The 20,928-nt window shown below is 44.8% G+C and overlaps 1 protein-coding gene across 1 annotated transcript in view; it reads left to right on the forward strand.

The window, feature by feature from the left end:
* Nucleotides 1-1,970: 1,970 nt before the first annotated feature.
* The window catches only part of DRC3 (dynein regulatory complex subunit 3), a 31,360-nt gene continuing 12,402 nt past the window's right edge, over nucleotides 1,971-20,928 (forward strand). The window contains exons 1-7 of the mRNA XM_089656718.1: nucleotides 1,971-2,132; nucleotides 5,244-5,360; nucleotides 8,462-8,628; nucleotides 13,326-13,472; nucleotides 17,278-17,397; nucleotides 17,587-17,699; nucleotides 20,411-20,585. Of these exons, the coding sequence (XP_089512844.1) occupies nucleotides 1,973-2,132; nucleotides 5,244-5,360; nucleotides 8,462-8,628; nucleotides 13,326-13,472; nucleotides 17,278-17,397; nucleotides 17,587-17,699; nucleotides 20,411-20,585 (999 nt within the window). The 5' untranslated portion in view covers nucleotides 1,971-1,972. The remainder of the gene's footprint in view (nucleotides 2,133-5,243; nucleotides 5,361-8,461; nucleotides 8,629-13,325; nucleotides 13,473-17,277; nucleotides 17,398-17,586; nucleotides 17,700-20,410; nucleotides 20,586-20,928) is intronic.

The raw sequence follows: 20,928 nt of genomic DNA on the forward strand, positions 1-20,928 counted from the left end.
ACAAAATAAAGGTACAGAATAGAAAAGAATAGAATAGAAAATAAAAGAGTCAAATGGAAAAGAAAGTAAAATAATCAAACAGAATAGAAAGAATATAGCCATCTTCCAAAATTCACATTTTGAAAGGAATAGTAGAAGAATAGAACAGAATAAAATAGAAAAACATAGAATAGAAAATAAAGAAGTAGAATAAAATAGAAAATAAAAGAACAGAATAAAATAGAATAGAAAATAAAGGAATAGAATATAACCCAAAATAAAGGTAAGAAAATAATAGAATAGAAAAGAAAAGAGTCAAATTAAAAAGAAAGTAAAATAATCGAACAGAATAGAAAGAATATACCCATCTTCCGAAATTCACATTTTGAAAGGAATATTAGAAGAATAGAACAGAATAAAATAGAAAAAAATAGAATATAAAATAAAGGAATAGAATATAAAATAAAAAAAACAGAAAAGAATAGAATATAAAATAAAATAATAGAATATAAAATAAAATAAAGGTATAGAAAATAATAGAATAGAAAATAAAAAAGAAAGTAAAATAAAGAATATAGCCACCTTTCGAAATTCGAATAGAATAAAACCAGTTAATTCTTCACAATGAATTTGGGAGATCAGCAGAGCTGGGGGTTACTACTGAGTAGGATATCAGCAGAGCTGGGAGTTTCTACTGAACAGGGGATCAGCAGAGCTGGGATTACTACTGAGTGGAGATCGGCAGAGCTGGGGGTACTACTGAGTGGGGGATCTGCAGAGCTGGGGGTACTACTGAGTGGGGGATCTGCAGAGCTGGGGGTACTACTGAGTGGGGGATCAGCAGAGCTGGGGGTACTACTGAGTGGGAGATCTGCAGAGCTAGGAGTACTACTGAGTGGGGGATCAGCAGAGCTGGGGTTACTACTGAGTGGGGGATCAGCAGAGCTGGGGTTACTACTGAGTGGGGGATCTGCAGAGCTGGGAGTACTACTGAGTGGGGAGTCTGCAGAGCTGGGGGTACTACTGAGTGGGGAATCTGCAGAGCTGGGGGTACTACTGAGTGGGGGATCTGCAGAGCTGGGAGTACTACTGAGTGGGGAATCTGCAGAGCTGGGGTACTACTGAGTGGGGGATCTGCAGAGCTGGGGGTACTACTGAGTGGGGGATCTGCAGAGCTGGGGGTACTACTGAGTGGGGGATCTGCAGAGCTGGGGGTACTACTGAGTGGGGGATCAGCAGAGCTGGGGGTACTACTGAGTGGGGGATCTGCAGAGCTAGGAGTACTACTGAGTGGGGGATCAGCAGAGCTGGGGGTACTACTGAGTGGGGGATCAGCAGAGCTGGGGTTACTACTGAGTGGGGGATCTGCAGAGCTGGGAGTACTACTGACTGGGGAGTCTGCAGAGCTGGGGGTACTACTGAGTGGGGAATCTGCAGAGCTGGGGGTACTACTGAGTGGGGGATCTGCAGAGCTGGGAGTACTACTGAGTGGGGAATCTGCAGAGCTGGGGTACTACTGAGTGGGGGATCTGCAGAGCTGGGGTACTACTGAGTGGGGGATCTGCAGAGCTGGGGGTACTACTGAGTGGGGAATCTGCAGAGCTGGGGTACTACTGAGTGGGGGATCTGCAGAGCTGGGAGTACTATTGAGTGGGGGATCTGCAGAGCAGGACTGTAAGCTTACCATTTTATTCAGTGACAGGAGCTTTGATTGGTATTCACAGGGCTTTAAAAAACCATGCCCAATGCCACATTTTGAAGTAAGTGTAAACAAGCTCTTAGTGGCAGGACCACCAGGTAAAAATCAAGAATAAAGAAAAAAAAAAAAATAAAGACCCCCACAAATATAGCCATTATATCTATGGAATGACAAGCTGCAATATATTATGTTTGTTTTTGGCTTCAGGTACATTTTAATACTTTAGATACTTCTGCATTACTTGCTGGATCCTGGTTTGTTACTGTTTCCATTTGTGTTTGTGTAAAGGTGAGAATGAACGGGCTGTACGATACGGCAGAACCAAATGTCATCGATGACGAAATGCTGAGGAGAGCCGTGGAGGAGCAGGGCCCGAAGGAGGAAGCCGGACGCATAGCCAAGGTGGAGGGCATTGATTTCAAGGATGTCACTAGCCTGCGCCTCGATTTCAGACGTAAGGCTTCTGTAATTTTATATTATGCCACAACTCCAGATATAGCGGCTCAGTTTTAGTCAACCACTTGAGTCCCGGGTGCTGCTTTATACTACCTATTTGAAAGGAAACCAGTCCCAACGTAACCACCATCCTCCACCGTCACCCACCAACCCCCCCCCGTAACCACCATGCTCTACCGCCGCCCACCACAACCCCCCACCCAACGGAAACACCATCCATTTTTTTGAGACAGATAAAGCTTTATTTTGGTGGTATTTATTCACCGCTGGGATTTTTATTTTTTTTTTGCTAAATGAAAAAGTCCAAAAATTTGGAAAAAAAGTGTTTTTCTTATAACATTTTGCAAATAAATAATATTTCATCATAAATCTTGGCCAAAATTTATTCCGTTTATCTTCTTAGTAAAAAAAAAAAAGCCAAATTAGTTTATAACCAAAAATTATAATTTTGAAACATTTTTTTTTACATTTTTATTTTTTTATATTATTATTATTATTATTTTTTTACATACTGTCACCCTAGCAGTACAGTATCACCATGGTGACACTGTACTACTTGTGAGGGGTAGATGAAGATTTTTTTTTTTTTACACTGATTGTTTTTACACCCATATAGGATGTAAAAGCAATCATTTCTCTTTCTCTCTCTCTGCATTCTTGCAGCCATTGAGAACTACTGAGTGAGCTGTGATTGGTCACAGCTTGTCACATGGTGCAAGGCTGTTGTGAATAGCCCTGTACCATGTGACCTCTGTGATCATTCACAGATTTCACACGTAGTAAGCAATGTAGTCACAAGTGACATCTTGCTTACTACTTTGCATGTGATCACTGATTGGCCAATCAGTGATCACATGATCAGGACCTCGTATAGAGGTCCCGTCCGATGATTGGTGTTTCACTGTGTCCGGAGGACACAGCGGGCACCGGATCGCTGTGCTGCGCGCTCCCAGGGAGCACGCACAAGCAGGGTGCAGGGAGGCCGTTTATAAACGGCCACCTGACCCTACACTGCCACCGTCCGGCTGTTTATATGCAACGGCCGGTCGGGAGGTGGTTAAATGCTAGGCGCGTTTAGCACTTGAGTGGTAGTTCATTTTAATGGCCAGAATAAACAATCATTCTGGCCAAGGAAATGGATTAGTACCCAAGCGCTTGAAGCTTGTAAATACACCTAAATGCTTGTAAAAACTTTAGATACTTTTACAAGCACCAGACGTTTTTTCTGCAAAGACGCTGGTGCCTGGAGGACAGCTTTTTTAATGTTCTGCGTGCATGAGGCATAAAACCTGCAAGCTGATTGGTTACTTTGCACAGCTGTACCAGGTTCTGTGTTCACCAGTTTTAGTAATTATCCCCAGTGTATCTTTCTCTCCTTGAAGGAAAGACAGATGTAAACAAAGTGTGTTTACTGTAAGCACAGCCATCCAGAGCAGTGTGCTTACAGTGAAGCACCCCCCGCCCTGCCCTCTAGTGCTCACAACAGCCTTTTAAAGGTCACTGTGCCACACTTGATATTTCCCTCAGCAAGATCCATTATAAAAGTTCAGAGCAAAAAAAAAGAAAAATATATAAAGGGAATGGATGGACAGCCCCTAAAAATGAGGACAGTAGGGAACAAAATCAAACCATTAACTGCTAGAAATCAGCCTACAGAATATTTTCCTTCCCTGGTTGAGTAAGCACCAAACACACAGTATTATCTTCAGGGACCCCAAGGGCCACACAGTAAGTGTGTGTGAAAGGGAAGCAGGTTGGGCACTAGGACAGTAATGCATGCAGTACTGCATTGTGGTGCTATTCATTTTGAATGACACTCTAATGCACTAAATATATGAGCCTCGGATGCACCTGTATTACTGTATACCTCAATGCAGTGGCTTCTCTAGGGGGGTACGGGCCGCACCGGGTGACACCATCACAGGGGGTGCAGGAGCAGGATGCCGGCACAGTGACAGCTGTAAAATGAGTATCCCCTGAAGCAACTGCGCATGTGCCAGTTTCAGGCCGAAGAAGCCAATCGCCGGCTCTGTGCTAAAGTTGGAGTTCGTCTTCTTCGGCCTGAAACCGGCACATGCGCAGTTGCTTCAGGGGATACATATCTTCAAGGGATACTCATTTTACCGCTGCACCGGCACCGCTCCTTCCTCTATGGAGGGGTGACACCGCGTGTTATCGCACTGGGTGACACCAACCCTAGGGACGCCTCTGCCTCAATGCACAGAAAGGCACTACTATGCTTCATGCCCTGCGTTGAAAAGTAGTGCAGATGCATTTTATGGTCTCTTGTAGTGCAGTAAAGTGGTTATAAACCCTTATATATACCAAGTAAAGTTTTTGGTCTTTTCTTCCTTTATATAATAACAAAAAACAGCGGTGATCAAATACCACCAACAGAAAGCTCTATTTGTGTGCAAAAAATTATAAATCTCATATAGGTGCAGTGTTGCATGACTGCGCAATTGCCATTTAAATTGGTTAAAAACCCTTACATGTACCCAGTGAAGACTCTATCCTCAGGCGACACACAGGGATTAAACAAAGCCTCCCACGTAAGTTGTGCCTGTTTATCTGCTGTATTCTCTTCTACATCTGTTCAAAGTGCTGAATTTGTAAAGGTTATCTGAGAGTTCAGAAAATAAGGGAGCTGAAGTTACACTTTGCTGAGCTCAGTAAGGAGAGCTCTAAGAGCTGATTGGAGGGAAGGGACACACCCCCTTCCACACAGCACACAGAAATAGAGCAGAGGCTGTCAATCTGCTGGAGGTCCCTCCCCTGTCACCATTTTCCTCTTGGTGTCAGGAAAACTCAATAGAAGTGGCTCATGCTGGTAGCAGCCAGCAGACAAAAATGACAGTGCTCTGGACTGAGGCAAGTGCACACTACAGAGGGGTATACTTTTTCATATTTCACGTCTGAGGTTTACAACTTAAAGTGCATTCACTAATGCTCCACACAGATTTGAATGGAGCCTAAGTCCTGTCTTCAGCATGCAGTCCGCTGTCTGTTTTTAATTTTTGACCTGCAATGGAAAAACTAGTAAAAAAAAAGTAATTAGATTATAAACCTCATTTACTTCATATTCCTTTGTTTTTCTGTTTAATTCTAGAGATTTTAAAGATTGATAATCTGTGGCAGTTTCACAATCTGACCAGACTTCAGCTGGACAACAACCTCATTGAGAAGATTCGGGGGTTGGATACACTTGTCAATTTAGAATGGCTGGGTGAGTAACATACTGAGATTAGCTTTTATTGTACAATATATTTAAAGCTGAACGCTGGGCACACAAATATTAATATTCACTATATCTGGTCTCCCCGGACCCTGCATTCACTATATCTGGTCTCCCCAGACCCTGCATTCACTACATCCGGTCTCCCCGGACCCTGCATTCACTATATCCGCTCTCCCCGGACCCTGCATTCACTATATCCGGTCTCCCTGGACCCTGCATTCACTATATCCGCTCTCCTCGGACCCTGCATTCACTATATCTGGTCTCTCCGGACCCTGCATTCACTATATCTGGTCTCCCCGGACCCTGCATTCACTATATCTGGTCTCCCCGGACCCTGCATTCACTATATCTGGTCTCCCAGGACCGTGCATTCACTATATCCGCTCCCCCCGGGCCCTGAATTCACTATATCCGGTCTCCCCGGACCCTGCATTCAATATATCCGGTCTCCCCAGACCCTGCATTCACTAAATCCAGTCTCCCCGGACCCTGCATTCACTATATCCAGTCTCCCCGGACCCTGCATTCACTATATCCGCTCTCCCCGGACCCCGCATTCACTATATCCGCTCTCCCCAGACCCTGCATTCACTATATCCGGTCTCCCCGGACCCCGCATTCACTATATCTGGTCTCCCTGGACCCTGCATTCACTATATCCGCTTTCCCCGGACCCTGCATTCACTATATCTGGTCTCCCTGGACCCTGCATTCACTATATCTGGTCTCCCCGAACCCTGCATTCACTATATCTGGTCTCCCCGGACCCTGCATTCACTATATCTGGTCTCCCAGGACCCTGCATTCACTATATCTGGTCTCCCAGGACCCTGCATTCACTTTATCCGGTCTCCCCGGACCCTGCATTCACTATATCTGGTCTCCCCGGACCCTGCATTCACTTTATCCGGTCTCCCCGGACCCTGCATTCACTATATCCGCTCCCCCCGGGCCCTGCATTCACTATATCCGGTCTCCCGGGACCCTGCATTCACTATATCTGGTCTCCCCGGACCCTGCATTCACTAAATCCAGTCTCCCCGGACCCTGCATTCACTAAATCCAGTCTCCCCGGACCCTGCATTCACTAAATCCAGTCTCCCCGGACCCTGCATTCACTATATCCGGTCTCCCCGGACCCTGCATTCACTATATCTGGTCTCCCCGGACCCTGCATTCACTATATCCGCTCTCCCCGGACCCCGCATTCACTATATCTGGTCTCCCCGGACCCTGCATTCACTATATCCGGTCTCCCCGGACCCTGCATTCACTATATCTGGTCTCCCACAGTACACACAACATGGAAATGCAATTATTTTAGTAAATATAAACTGCTAAATACCATTTCTCATCAGCAGCAGTTAGAGCAGTCTTGTGACTTCTATCAGTGTCCAGCCCACCACTAGCCAAAGCTTGTAGGAGGAGTTTTCTTTCTGCTCTAGGAGGATGGAAATCCCCTGACCTCTGTCTGGACAGTGTTGATTGGCTCTGTGCTGATTACAAGCACTCTCCCAAGGACAAAAAAAAACGTCTCTAGCAATACACACTAACCTGAGCATGCGCAGAATGGCTACGGTACAGTCTCTTATCAGGAGATAAGATGTGGACATTTGAACAAGAGGAGAGGCAGAGAAGACAGGATCAAACAGCCTTTTTACACAATGCAGAGGATTAACCCCTTAGATTCCACAAGCATGCTTTACTGCATATACAGACTGATTTTATTGTTGTGGGTTTATCTGCATCAGGGAAAAATCAGGTCTCCTGCCCTTCAAGACAAGGCAGAGCTGTGTAAATCTTAGGACTGGATGGAAAGAAATAAAAGCCTTCTGGTAGGTAAACCAGCTCCCTTGCATGTGTTTCTTATGTGTATTTATCTGGAGCCAATAATTACACGCATCAACCTTATAGAGAAGAGGTGGTCACTTGAAGAAGGGGAGGAACAGAGAAGACAGGAGCAAACAGCATTTTTACACAATGCAGAGGATTAACCCCTTAGGTTCCACAGTGAGTATAACAAGCACGCTTTACTGCATCTACAGACTGATTGTACTGCTGGGGGTTTAGTGGCACTTTAAGTGAATGGGGCTTCGCTGCAAGCACCCCCCAACCACGCACAATGCATGTGATTGCATCGCAGTAGTCCAGCATGCAGGGCGTTAAAGTGGTCTTAAAGGCCGAAGGGGCAGGACAAAGCCCCGCTGTCTCTGTTTATGAACTTGCTGGGGAAGGGGAGGAGGGGGGGGGGGTACTTGAAGAGTGAAGGAGTCAGGAGCGCTGGCGGGGGACCTAAGAAAAGGAGGATCGGGGCTGCTCTGTGCAAAAGCATTACACAGAGCAGGGAAGTATAACATGTTTGTTATTTTTTTGTTAAATTTGAGCTTTTATTATCACTTTAATCCAGATGATGAGAAGGCAATACATCACTTCTTCACCGCCTTTTACATTTCCGAAGATCGGCTTGCTATTGAGAGAGAAAAGCAAGTGTACAAGAGGCCTAGAAACATTTTCACAAACTACAAAAAATACATGTGGATCCTGCCAGAAGTCCTCTGTCCTTGCCACTTCCTGTGCAGTAAACTGAAATCTCAAAAAATGTTATCGATTTCCCTATCATCTGTAAATTACAAAATCTACCCCCCTTGTGTAAAGTAAAAGAGATGAGGAGAGGGGGAGGTGTTTGTAGTACAATATGTAACAACAGCCTAGGGCGACAACACTGCTGCTCCATAAATACAGTACAGTGAGTGAGCATTGTCATCCCAAGACAGGAAGTGTTACTGGCAGGATCGCCAGGAGAAAATAAAAGAAGAGAAGCCTGAAAAAGAAAACTAATGCAGCCACCTCATCTAAGGACTGGAAAGCTGCAACACTTTAGTTTTTTGAAGGGGTTTGATCCACTTTGACCCATCTTTGGTGACAAACTAGATCCACTTTATCTGGCTGCCAAGAAGATTACCTCCATTTTTCTTTATATTCGCATTTGTGAACGAGGCTTTCAGTGTTCTGATCACTGTGCTAGTGATCTGGTATCTTTATATTTGCTGCACGTAATCCTTTCACTTCCCCTGTTTGCTTTCTAGACTTGTCATTTAACAACATCGAGGTGATCGAGGGGCTGAGCGCTCTTACAAAGCTGGAGGATCTAACTTTGTATAATAACCGGATTTCTGTATTTGAGAACATGGATGGCCTGAAGAATCTGCAGGTCTTATCTATCGGGAATAATAACCTGGCATCCCTGGAAAATGTAAGGAAGGACCGAGTGTTTTGCCCAAGTTGTTGCTTTGACACTTGAGGGTCATTTTTGCACTTGTGTAGAAACTGAATCACCTTAAAGCAGAGCTCCACCCAAAAGGGGAAGTTCCACTTTAAGGACTGCTCCCCCGCTCCCCGTTAAGGATTGGCACCTTTGGGGGGCGGGAGCTGGTACTTAAAGTTGACAGGTACCCGCTCCCATTTCCAGTCCGATCACCTAGGCGATCGGAAACGGAAAGTGTCCTCCCTCCCTCCCTCCCTGTAGTCTCTTGGGACACATGACAGGTCCCAGAAGACTACAGGACTTCATGAAGCGCAGCACTACTTGCGCATGCGCAGTGGGTACCCGGCTGTGAAGCGGAAAGCTGTCACAGCCGGGTGCCCACACTGAAGATGCCGGCCTCCTGGAATACAGGACGGCCGGTGAAACGGGCTGCGGGGGACACACCGCCGGACCGAGGGACAGGTACAGTATTTGTAGCTGCTGATTTTTTGTTTTGACAGGTGAGTGGAACTCCGCTTTAAAGAGGAGTTTCAGGCTCCCCAAAAATATTAAGTCAGCAGCTACAAATACTGACTTTTAATATAAGGGCATTTACCTGTTCAGGGGCCCAGCGCCATTGTCACCCGATCTAGTTCGCTACGCCATGTGATTGGTCCCGTAGTCTTCTGAGACCTGTCATTTGTCCCAGAAGACTGCGGGGGGAAGGAGGGGGGCCAGTACCTGCCAAAACCAGGTACCTGCCCCCCCCCCCCAAAAAAAAAAAAAATGTGTCAGTGGAAAGTGAAAACAAGCGGGGGCTTGTGTTTTGTTTTTTTTTTTGTTCATTTTGGTTTTTTTTTTTAATTATTATATCTTTTATTAAATGTTCTTAGAAGAAAAAAAATGCATTACACAACCACCATATATTTTATTACATCATACATATAAACATTATTCCCATACCCACCCCCAAAACACCCCTGTCCAATCTCATCCTAACCTCTCTTTCCCATAGTAGTCAAAACAGAGACCACAAGGATCCAAGACCTTCTTGACAAGACCTTACTTTTTCCTTGAATCAAAATACAAGGTGTCGCTCTCCACCTGGGGACACCTGATGTAAGGGGGTACTCTGATGGGGACACCTGATGTAAGGGGCACTCTGATGGGGACACCTGATGTAAGGGGGTACTCTGATGGGGACACCTGATGTAAGGGGGTACTCTGATGGGGACACCTGATGTAAGGGGGTACTCTGATGGGGACACCTGATGTAAGGGGGTACTCTGATGGGGACACCTGATGTAAGGGGCACTCTGATGGGGACACCTGATGTAAGGGGGTACTCTGATGGGGACACCTGATGTAAGGGGGTACTCTGATGGGGACACCTGATGTAAGGGGCACTCTGATGGGGACACCTGATGTAAGGGGGTACTCTGATGGGGACACCTGATGTAAGGGGGTACTCTGATGGGGACATCTGATGTAAGGGGGTACTCTGATGGGGACACCTGATGTAAGGGGGTACTCTGATGGGGACATCTGATGTAAGGGGGTACTCTGATGGGAACACCTGATGTAAGGGGTACTCTGATGGGGACATCTGATGTAAGGGGGTACTCTGATGGGGACATCTGATGTAAGGGGGTACTCTGATGGGAACACCTGATGTAAGGGGTACTCTGATGGGGACATCTGATGTAAGGGGGTACTCTGATGGGGACATCTGATGTAAGGGGGTACTCTGATGGGGACACCTGATGTAAGGGGGTACTCTGATGGGGACACCTGATGTAAGGGGGTACTCTGATAGGGACACCTGATGTAAAGGGGTACTCTGATGGGGACACCTGATGTAAGGAGGTACTCTGATGGGGACACCTGATGTAAGGGGGTACTTTGATGGGGACACCTGATGTAAGGGGGTACTCTGATGGGAACCCTGATCAGGGGTGTATTTACCACAAGGCATTTGCCTAGGGCGGTATTTCTCAGGGGATCGCAAGGGGAGATTGGGACCTTTCCGTGAGTCACGGACATTTGCGGAGGGCACGCGCTCTCAGCACATATGTATTTTCTAATGGCACATAAATATGCAGCCGCTCGGCGTCAAGGGGTTACTGCTAAAGGGTGGCAGGGCTGAGCAAAATCGTGTGTGTGTGTATGTGTGTGTGTATATATAATGTGATTTGCATTTCCAGGTAGGGAGCATGTGCCGCCACCCTGCCCGTGCCGCTATTGGCGGCTAGGGGTGTCAATCACCGGGAGCTTCCCCACCAGCACTTAACAATCGTTGGGGAAAGCTGACGGGAGAGACCTGTGTCTAAACAACGCAAATCTCTCTCCTGCCAGCAAGGACATGCTGCTTTGTATTTCTCAGCATAGCATGTTTCCATAGTAAAACACACACAGCACATAATGTAAAACACAGCACACAGTTAACCCTTTGCTTGCCCCAGATGTTAACCCCTTCCTGCCCAGTGCCATTCGTACAGTGTCAGTGCTTTTTGTTTGCATTGGTCACTGGGGATGTCAGTGGCAGTTAGTCAGTCTCCCGCCCAGTATCAGAATGCCCATTGCAGTCCCGCACTCCCACTATAGGTCGCTGATCACCGCCATCACTAGTATAAAAAAATAAATACAAATGTAAATTCCAGTCTATATACCGCCATTTGTAAACGCTATCACTTTGACGTAAACCAAATAATTTACACGTATTGGGATATTTGTTTTCTAGCAAAGACATGGAGCAGAATACATTTTGACCTAAATTTAAATTTACATTTTTTTATTGGATATGTTTTATAGCAAAAAGTCAAAAATATTGTTTTGTTTTTTTTCAAAATTGTCGGTCTTTTTTTGTTTATAGTGCAAAAAATAAAAAATGCAGAGGTGATCAAATACAACTGAAAGAGAGCTCTATTTGTGTGGCAAAAAAAAGGAGATACATTTTATTTACGTACAATGGTGCATGACCGCGCAATTGTCAGTTAAAATAACGCAGCGCCATATTGCAAAAAATGGCCTGGAGGGCATGTAGTTAAAGAGCCCTGTGTTGTTTACCAATACAGGGCGCTCCTCTATCATTCGCTGGGTTCCAGCAATAAATCGATGGCCGGGACCTGCTGAACAGCATGTGCTGTAGCGAATGACAGCACATCCGAGGTGCCGGGCGTGCATGTGCGCGTCCTACTCGGAATAGCTGGATCACGTACATGCATGTGAACCAGCACAGGGAGGCCGCTCTGCCACAGTATATCTCCGGTAGTCTCAGGGGTGTCCAAACTAGGGCCCTCCAGGTGTTGAGGAACTGCAAGTCCCGTGAGACCTTGCAAGACTCTGACATCCACAGGCAAGTCTCCCAGAGGCATGATGGGACTTGTAGTACTTCATCAGCTGGAGGGCCATAGTTTGGACACCCCTGCTCCAAGTAGTTAAAAAAAAAAGGGGGTTGCTTTCATTTATACTTTAGGGAGTCATCTTAGTTGGTAAGCTGTGTCTAGGTCAGCAATGGGCAAACTACGGCCCGGCGGACCTTTTAATCCGGCCCGTGGGTGTGGCTATCAGGATGTGTGTAGGCGGGGCAGCGTGACGAACGTGAGGGGAGCTAGGCTCCTCTCACAGTCCGCCCTGAAGACCGGAACGGCGCGGGAACACGGCGAGAGGAACGCGCGGAGCAAAGGTAAGTGAATTGACACAGGGGGGACTTGGCTTACTACTTGGGGGGGAATAGTACTGTGGGGGATGAAATACTATGGGGGATGAATTACTCTATGGGGGATGAATTACTATGGGGGATGAATTACTATGGGGGATGAATTACTATGGGGGATGAATTACTATGGGGGATGAATTACTATAGGGGGGATGAATTACTATATGGGGGATGAATTACTATATGGGGGATGAATTACTATATGGGGGATGAATTACTATAGGGGGGATGAATTACTATAGGGGGGATGAATTACTATGGGGGATGAATTACTATGGGGGATGAATTACTATAGGGGGGATGAATTACTATAGGGGGGATGAATTACTATATGGGGGATGAATTACTATATGGGGGATGAATTACTATATGGGGGATGAATTACTATACGGGGGATGAATTACTATACGGGGGATGAATTACTATGGGGGATGAATTACTATGGGGGATGAATTACTATATGGGGGATGAATTACTCTATGGGGGATGAATTACTATATGGGGGATGAATTACTATATGGGGGATGAATTACTATATGGGGGATGAATTACTATGGGGGATGAATTACTATATGGGGGATGAATTACTATGGGGGATGAATTACTATATGGGGGATTAATTACTATATGGGGGATGAATTACTATATGAGGAATGAATTACTATGGGGGATGAATTACTATGGGGGATGAATTACTATATGGGGGATTAATTACTATGCTTACTATGGGGGAATATTACTATACTTACTATGGATGACACATACACATCATTCATCTACTCTTGGTCCGGCCCCCGGGTCCAATATATGAACCCATTGTGGCCCTCAAGTCAAAAAGTTTGCCCACCCCTGGTCTAGGTGGTGGATGGCTAATTCTGTATTGATTTTAATAGTTCCTCATTTATAAAACGGATTTTATTAAGTCAGAGTTCACTTACAATATCAGCAGTTTATGTCTCCTTATCTCCGTATTTCCCTTTGCTTCCAGCTCGTCTACCTGCGCAGGTTTGAACATTTGCGGACGTTAAATCTCGCAGGGAATCCAATGTGTGAGGACCAAAACTGTAAATTGTTTGTTGCTGCTCACCTCCCAAACCTGGTGTACCTGGACTTCAGACTTCTAGATGACAATATAGTAAGATGGACTTTATACGTGACATTTATATTTTGTGTGTGCCCATTACCAATACTGGTTTTCCTCTGTTTTCCATTTGAGTAAAATAGAGTAGCTAACATTAAGGCCCCATTCACACCTGAGCGATTTGTAGCATAAAGCGCGAGGCTCCTAAGCGCTTATTATATAAAAATAAATAATACTTAACTCGTAACCTTAACCCCCAACCCTAACAAAAAAAAATAAATTATGAATGATTATGATAATAATAAATAAACACTCAAACCCGAACACAAAAATTTTTTAATTATTATTTATTTTAGAGTTGGGGTGTTTATTATTAATAAAATTATTATTATTTACTTTTTTTAAGGGTTTGGGGGATAAGGTTAGGGGTTAATTATTTATTATTCATTTATTTTATTAATTTATGATTATTTTTATTTATGCATTTATTTTATTTACTTTACATTTATTTATTAATTTTTTATTATTGTTATTAACACCCTATCTCTGACAAAATAAATAAGAAGACAATAAATAAAATATTAACCCCCCTCCAACCCAAACCCTAATCCCTAACCTAACCCTAACTGTAACCCCTTACCCTAATAATAAAAAAAAAAAGAAAAACAAGAAAAGAAATAAAAGCTGAAAGACCTAGCAACAAGTGATTGCAACAGATTATTATTATTATACAGTATTTATAAAGCGCCAATGGTTCGCTCAGCGCTGTACATTAGGGGGACAGAACATGTGACAGAACAATACCAATACAATGCAAAACATGAGGGGATTGAGGGCCCTGCTCTTTCGAGCTTACAATCTAGGAGGGAGGGGATGGTGGCACAGGAGGAGATAGCTGTGGGGGATGGAGTGGTAGAAAGAGTGGAGGAGGTCGGCAAGTTAGCAGGGGGTGGGGTAGGCTTCCCTGAAGAGATGGGTTTTCAGGGTGCGCCTAAAGGAGAGGAGAGTAGGTGATAATCTGATGGGTTGGGGCAGGGAGTTCCAGAGGATGGGTGACACCCTGGAGAAGTCCTGGAGGCGGGCATGGGAGGAGGAGACCAGGGAACTAGAGAGAAGGAGGTCTTGTGAGGAGCAGAGTGTGCGTGCTGGGTGGTACTTGGATATTAGGTCAGTGATGTAGTTCGGGGCAGTATGGTGGACAGCTTTGTACGTCAGTGTTAGGATTTTGATTTTGATCCGTTGCGCAATCGGAAGCCAGTGGAGGGATTGGCAGAGGGGGGTGGCGGAGATGGAGTGGTTAGAAAGGTGAATGAGTCTGGCTGCCGTATTCAGGATGGACTGAAGCGGTGATAGCCAGCGGAGAGTTGGGGTGTTTATTATTAATAATATTAATATTATTTACTTTTTTTAAGGGTTTGGGGGTTAAGGTTAGGGGTTAATTATTTCTTATATATTATTCATTTATTTTATTAATGTATGATTATTTTTATTTATTTATTTGTGCATTTATTTTATTTACTTTACATTTATTTATAAATTTTTTATTATTATTAACACCCTATCTCTGACAAAAAAAATAAGACAATAAATAAAATATTAACCCCCCCAACCCAAACCCTAATCCCTACCCTAACTGTAACCCCTTACCCTAATAATAAAAAAAAAAAAAAGAAAAACAAGAAAAGAAATAAAAGCTGAAAGACCTAGCAACAAGTGATTGCAACAGATGATATTTTTCTCTATTGGCTAATAAAAAAAAAGACAAATCTCAAAAATGCTGTATGAAAACAACAAAGGAACAGAAAATGCTCAAAGGCGCTACGCTCAAATGTGAATCCAATCTAAGTACCAACATTCCTGCATTTTGTATTTGAGACATACCCAATGTGACATACCAGTATTTCTTTTTTATGTACTCTTTTTTTCTATTTTATGAATTGTAATATCAAGAAATATTCACAAAATTCTGATGACATTATTTCTCACTTTGTATTTTTTTTTAATGCAAAATAGGTGTTAATAATATTAAAATGGACATAAAGTAACAATATCAACACTGACAAAGACATACATCTGTGCTGGACATGTTAGTCAAAGGAGTAGATAAGATCTCTGTAATATATTGGGAAATTTGTACTCTATTTTGTATTTAAAAACCATGGAAGGGGTATTTCTCCATTTTATATTTTAGCTACTTGGTCAATGTTACGTACTGGTATTTCCCAATTTTGTATTTTAACAACCTGGCAAAATGACATACTGGTATTCCTCCATTTAGTATTTTAGAGACATGGCCAATATGACATACTGGCATTCCTCCATTTTGTACTTTGGAGACATAGGCAATGTGATGTAGTCCTCCATTTTATATTTTAGAAACATGGCCAATATGGCGTATTGGTGTTAGTCCATTTTGTGTTTCAGAGACATGGTCAATCTGGAGTACCAGTATTCCCTCATTTTGTAGTTTAGAGACATGTACCAGTATTTCTCCATTTTGTAGTTTAGAAACATGGCCAATATGACATACTGGTTTTCCCTCATTGCGTATATTTCAGACATGGCCAAGGTGATGCACTGGTATTCCTCCATTTTATATTTTAGAGACGTGGCCACTGTGACATACTGATATTCCTTCATTTTGTATTTTACAAAACATGGCCAATTTGACATACTGATGTTCCCCCATTGTGTATTTTAGAGACATGGCCAATGCAATGTACCGGTATTCCTACATTTTGTATTGAGCGATATGGTTGGTATTCCTACATTTTTTATTTTAGAAACATGGTCCATTTGGCGTACCGGTATTCCTACATTTTGTATTTCAGAGACGTGGCCAATGCAATGTACCGGTATTCCTTCCTTTTGTATTTCAGAGACGTGGCCAATGCCATGTACCCGTATTCCTTCATTTTGTATTTCAGAGACATGGCCAATGCGATGTACCCGTATTCCTTCATTTGTTATTTCAAAGACATGGCCAATGCAATGTACCTGTATTCCTTCATTTTGTATTTCAGAGACGTGGCCAATGCGATGTACCCGTATTCCTTCATTTTGTATTTCAGAGACGTGGCCAATGCCATGTACCAGTATTCCTACATTCTGTAATTAGAAAAATGGTCAATATGATGTACTGCTATTTCTCTTGCAGGCACTGTGGACCAATTCATCCATGCAACTCCCTCCTATTGCCTAGCTCCTATTACCTAGCAGTGGCACTGCAGTTCAGCTCACTCTGCTCCCCCTTCCTGCAGTGACTCAGCAGCCCAGCCTTCCCTTGCAACCCCTTCCTAGCGGTGACACAGAAACTCAGCTCCCTCTGCTCCCCCACCAGCCGTGATATAGAAGCTCAGCTCGGCTAACCCTGCTCCCCTCTCCCACAAATGAAACCAATGCTCAGCTTCTTCTGATTCCCTCCCGGCTCAGCAGCTCAATGCACCTTCTTCCCCCAACTTAGAGCTCCTGCTCTGTTTTTATATTAGAAGGCTGCTGAGTCTGGAAGGTGGGGGGTGGGGAGAGCAATGTCAACGTGTGCCGAGAAGTCACTGCTGACAGGGAGAACAAGATCTGAGCTGCGAATGTATGACTGGGAGTGAGGAGCAGGGGAAGCTGAGCTTCTGAATCACTACTGAGAGGGGGGGGGGGCGAGAAGAGCTTAGCTGCTAAGAGAATTAAATGATCGAGAATAAATTGCTCCACAGTGCTTGCAGCTACATAGGTCAGTGAGGGCTTGTTTTAAAGCTCATTTATTGCTTGTTAAGAATATATACATATTTGAAAATTCGTAGGCTAACCACAGGTTCACTTTAAAGTCATTATGATATCCCAGAATGTGTGCATTGTATATTTTCAGAGAGACATAGCCAATGTGAAGTACCAGTACTCCATTGAGGAAATGAATCATAATGAGACTTTGGAGAGAGTGAAGAGGGAAAAAGAAGAACAGAGTAAGCAAGAGTTGGATAAGCACAAGGTAGATCCTGAAAATTATTAACTAGTGTGTGTCCGATGTCCTTAAAGACTTTCTTTCATTTGCTGATGTTCCACCAAAATCATAGCTGATAACTTGTTGGTTGCCATGGGCAGCAGAGATTTTCTATTTCCTGAAGTGCTATGCTTTGTGAAAGTGTATCTCTCACGTTTGTATTATGTTTACTTTAAGGCTGCCTACGTGGAATATCTGAATGGCCCCTTCCTTTTCGAGGCCATGTATGCAGAGGATGTCGATGGAACTCGGTTGTCTACACTTCCTGGTATGGATGAACTAGTGGACTCATATCCTTCTATCCTCCTTGTATCAAACTAGGAGAGATGTTACCTCTAGAAAATGTTTTTGAATCACTGATGTGTTAATTTAAATGTAACTGGTTACTCAGTGGTGTAAGCCATTTTGTGTCTATAGCAGGCTTATTGATAGCATGGCCTGTACATTCTTCCAAAACCTTCCATGCCCCTGAAAGTGTATAAAAAAAAAAAAGTTTATACTAACACACAAAAGTTTGGGAATGCAAAATGTGTATTGAAATTCTGGAATGTTCTGGATAGGGCTGGGTGCCACTGTGGGAGGATTGGGGTTCTAGAAGGTTTAGAACTTGGTGAGCCTGTAGGGGATGAGATTTCTGGAGGACGCTGGGGGAAGCTGAGGAATGGGGTCGCTCCAGGAGGATGGGAACTTTTTCAGGGGCACTGGCAGGTGCTGCGGGGCTGAAGGGCACTGTAGAAAGTGTGGGACATTTTTGCAGGTTGGTGGCACTATGGGGGTTTTGAGGCTCTGCAGTAGGCTGGGGGACACTGTAGGAGGCTGGTAGCCACTATGGTAGGTTGGAGGGCACTGTCAGTGGTTACGCGATCTCAAAACACCCAGTGATTTTTTTTTTCCCATGAGAGAGCAGCTCAATTTTACAATCACCTCCCATTATTAATTGAAGGTCTAAAAGAAACTTTTGTAAAATCCACGCAAGACTGCCATCCTCATATACTGGATCACAGAGGGATATATCAAGATGGAAATCTCATATGCATGGAAAAAGAGACTAACTCACAGGTATTGCCACAAATCAGGTACTCCTGTAGCTCAAAAATGCTCAAGTGTGATGATGACACTGGAATCCTGCCCATTTCCCAGTGTCGTCACCGCTGTTGGACGTTCCCAGTGTCGTCGTCACGGTTGGACGTTCCCAGTGTCGTCGTCACGGTTGGACGTTCCCAGTGTCGTCGTCACGGTTGGACGTTCCCAGTGTCGTCGTCACGGTTGGACGTTCCCAGTGTCGTCGTCACGGTTGGACGTTCCCAGTGTCGTCGTCACGGTTGGACGTTCCCAGTGTCGTCGTCACGGTTGGACGTTCCCAGTGTCGTCGTCACGGTTGGACGTTCCCAGTGTTGTCGTCACGGTTGGACGTTCCCAGTGTCGTCGTCACGGTTGGACAATCCCAGTGTCGTCGTCACGGTTGGACGTTCCCAGTGTCGTCGTCACGGTTGGACGTTCCCAGTGTCGTCGTCACGGTTGGACGTTCCCAGTGTGGTCGTCACGGTTGGACGTTCCCAGTGTGGTCGTCACGGTTGGACGTTCCCAGTGTGGTCGTCACGGTTGGACGTTCCCAGTGTGGTCGTCACGGTTGGACGTTCCCAGTGTGGTCGTCACGGTTGGACGTTCCCAGTGTGGTCGTCACGGTTGGACGTTCCCAGTGTGGTCGTCACGGTTGGACGTTCCCAGTGTGGTCGTCACGGTTGGACGTTCCCAGTGTGGTCGTCACGGTTGGACGTTCCCAGTGTGGTCGTCACGGTTGGACGTTCCCAGTGTGGTCGTCACGGTTGGACGTTCCCAGTGTGGTCGTCACGGTTGGACGTTCCCAGTGTGGTCGTCGCGGTTGGACGTTCCCAGTGTGGTCGTCGCGGTTGGACGTTCCCAGTGTGGTCGTCGCGGTTGGACGTTCCCAGTGTGGTCGTCACGGTTTGACGTTCCCAGTGTGGTCGTCACGGTTTGACGTTCCCAGTGTGGTCGTCACGGTTTGACGTTCCCAGTGTGGTCGTCACGGTTGGATGTTCCCAGTGTCATCATCGCGCTTGGACATTCCAAATGTCGTCATCATACTTGAATGTTTCCATTGTCGCCATCCAGCTTGGACTTTCCAAGTGTGGTCATCACGCTTGGACGTTCCCAGTGTCGTCATCACGCTTGGATGTTCCCAGTGTCGCCATCATGCGACGATCATGGTGGAGAGATCAATAGATATTTAATAACGTTTGCATTATCTGGTGACTTGGGTCTTAGCTGGGTCACTGTACAGTCTCTCCATAACCAGTTGAGCTCACAGGTCAATATTAAACCAAACCCCTGTAGCTTGAAGCCTCAGCTGCCATAGAAATGGTAAAGCAGTGCGGTGCTTTGGGCACATAGACCCTGAGAGCATCGGTCATTCAAGAAGTTTGAACGTATTTCTTTATCATCCTCACTGCGGATATAGTAGATATTGGCAGTTGCCAGTTTTTTGGTATACAGGGTGATCTCACTGGGTCCCGGTGCTGAATTTCAATTTTCATAAAGCTATTTCTTCTGTCGGGTCTAATCCAGTAATTTCTTCTGGTTTAAGGTATGGTGAACATAACCTCTTCTTCGGTATACTTGGATCCATGTCTTGTTATTCCTGAGAGTGGACTTTGAACAGATGTAGAAAAGAGAGTAGATAAACAGGTACAACTTATGTAGGAGGAGTTCTTCTATCTCTGTGTATCACCTGAGGCCAGTCACTTCACTTGGTATACGTAAGAGATTACAACCACTTTAAACCATATGAAGAAAACCTGACTTATGTAAGCACCCCCAGCAGTGTTATATGGTTCCTCCCAATGGCTACAACTTTTACTGGACAGCTTGGCATGTTAGGACCCATTCACACCACACATTATGTAAAAGGAGCCCATTCATTTATGACCACATCATATTTAATACATATGTGCAGTGTGGTGTTCCTTACCATTGACCCCACATACAGGACGAAGTGTACGGAGGTGTGTCAGGCTATATTCGATTATGGCCTCAAGCACCACGAAAAAAGAGAAGATGAAATGGCCATCTTTAATGAATGTCGGCAGGAGGCTGTGACTGAAAACGAGGAGGCCGGCGTCAAGCAGATTCATGAGTTTCAAACGCAGAACAATGAGGTATGGTTTATAAGGGTGTATATGTGGGGAGGGTCATTGCTCTTGTATGGTATGTCGGCTTGTGATCTTGGGATGGTGCCATGTAGCAGTTTTACCATTTATACAGGGGACTAGTCCCAGCGGTGCACAGCTGGAACATGCTGACTATCTAGAAGGCCCCATATTAAATGGCTGTCTGCTTGGTGAAAAAAAAATCATTCTGAGTTTCGGTCAAAGACTGAGGACGTATTGTGAGTGGAGGGGGACAAGGACAGTGCTGGATTAAACTCTGGAGGCCCCTAGACCGTTGAAACCTTGGGGTCCCCCTCCCAGGTTTCTGGAGGTTTCTCGTGCGTGCACTCTA

This window comes from Staurois parvus, unplaced genomic scaffold, assembly GCF_062004578.1.
Source record: "Staurois parvus isolate SC_StPar_1 unplaced genomic scaffold, SC_StPar_1.0 ptg000931l, whole genome shotgun sequence".
Classification (NCBI taxonomy): Eukaryota; Metazoa; Chordata; class Amphibia; order Anura; family Ranidae; genus Staurois; species Staurois parvus.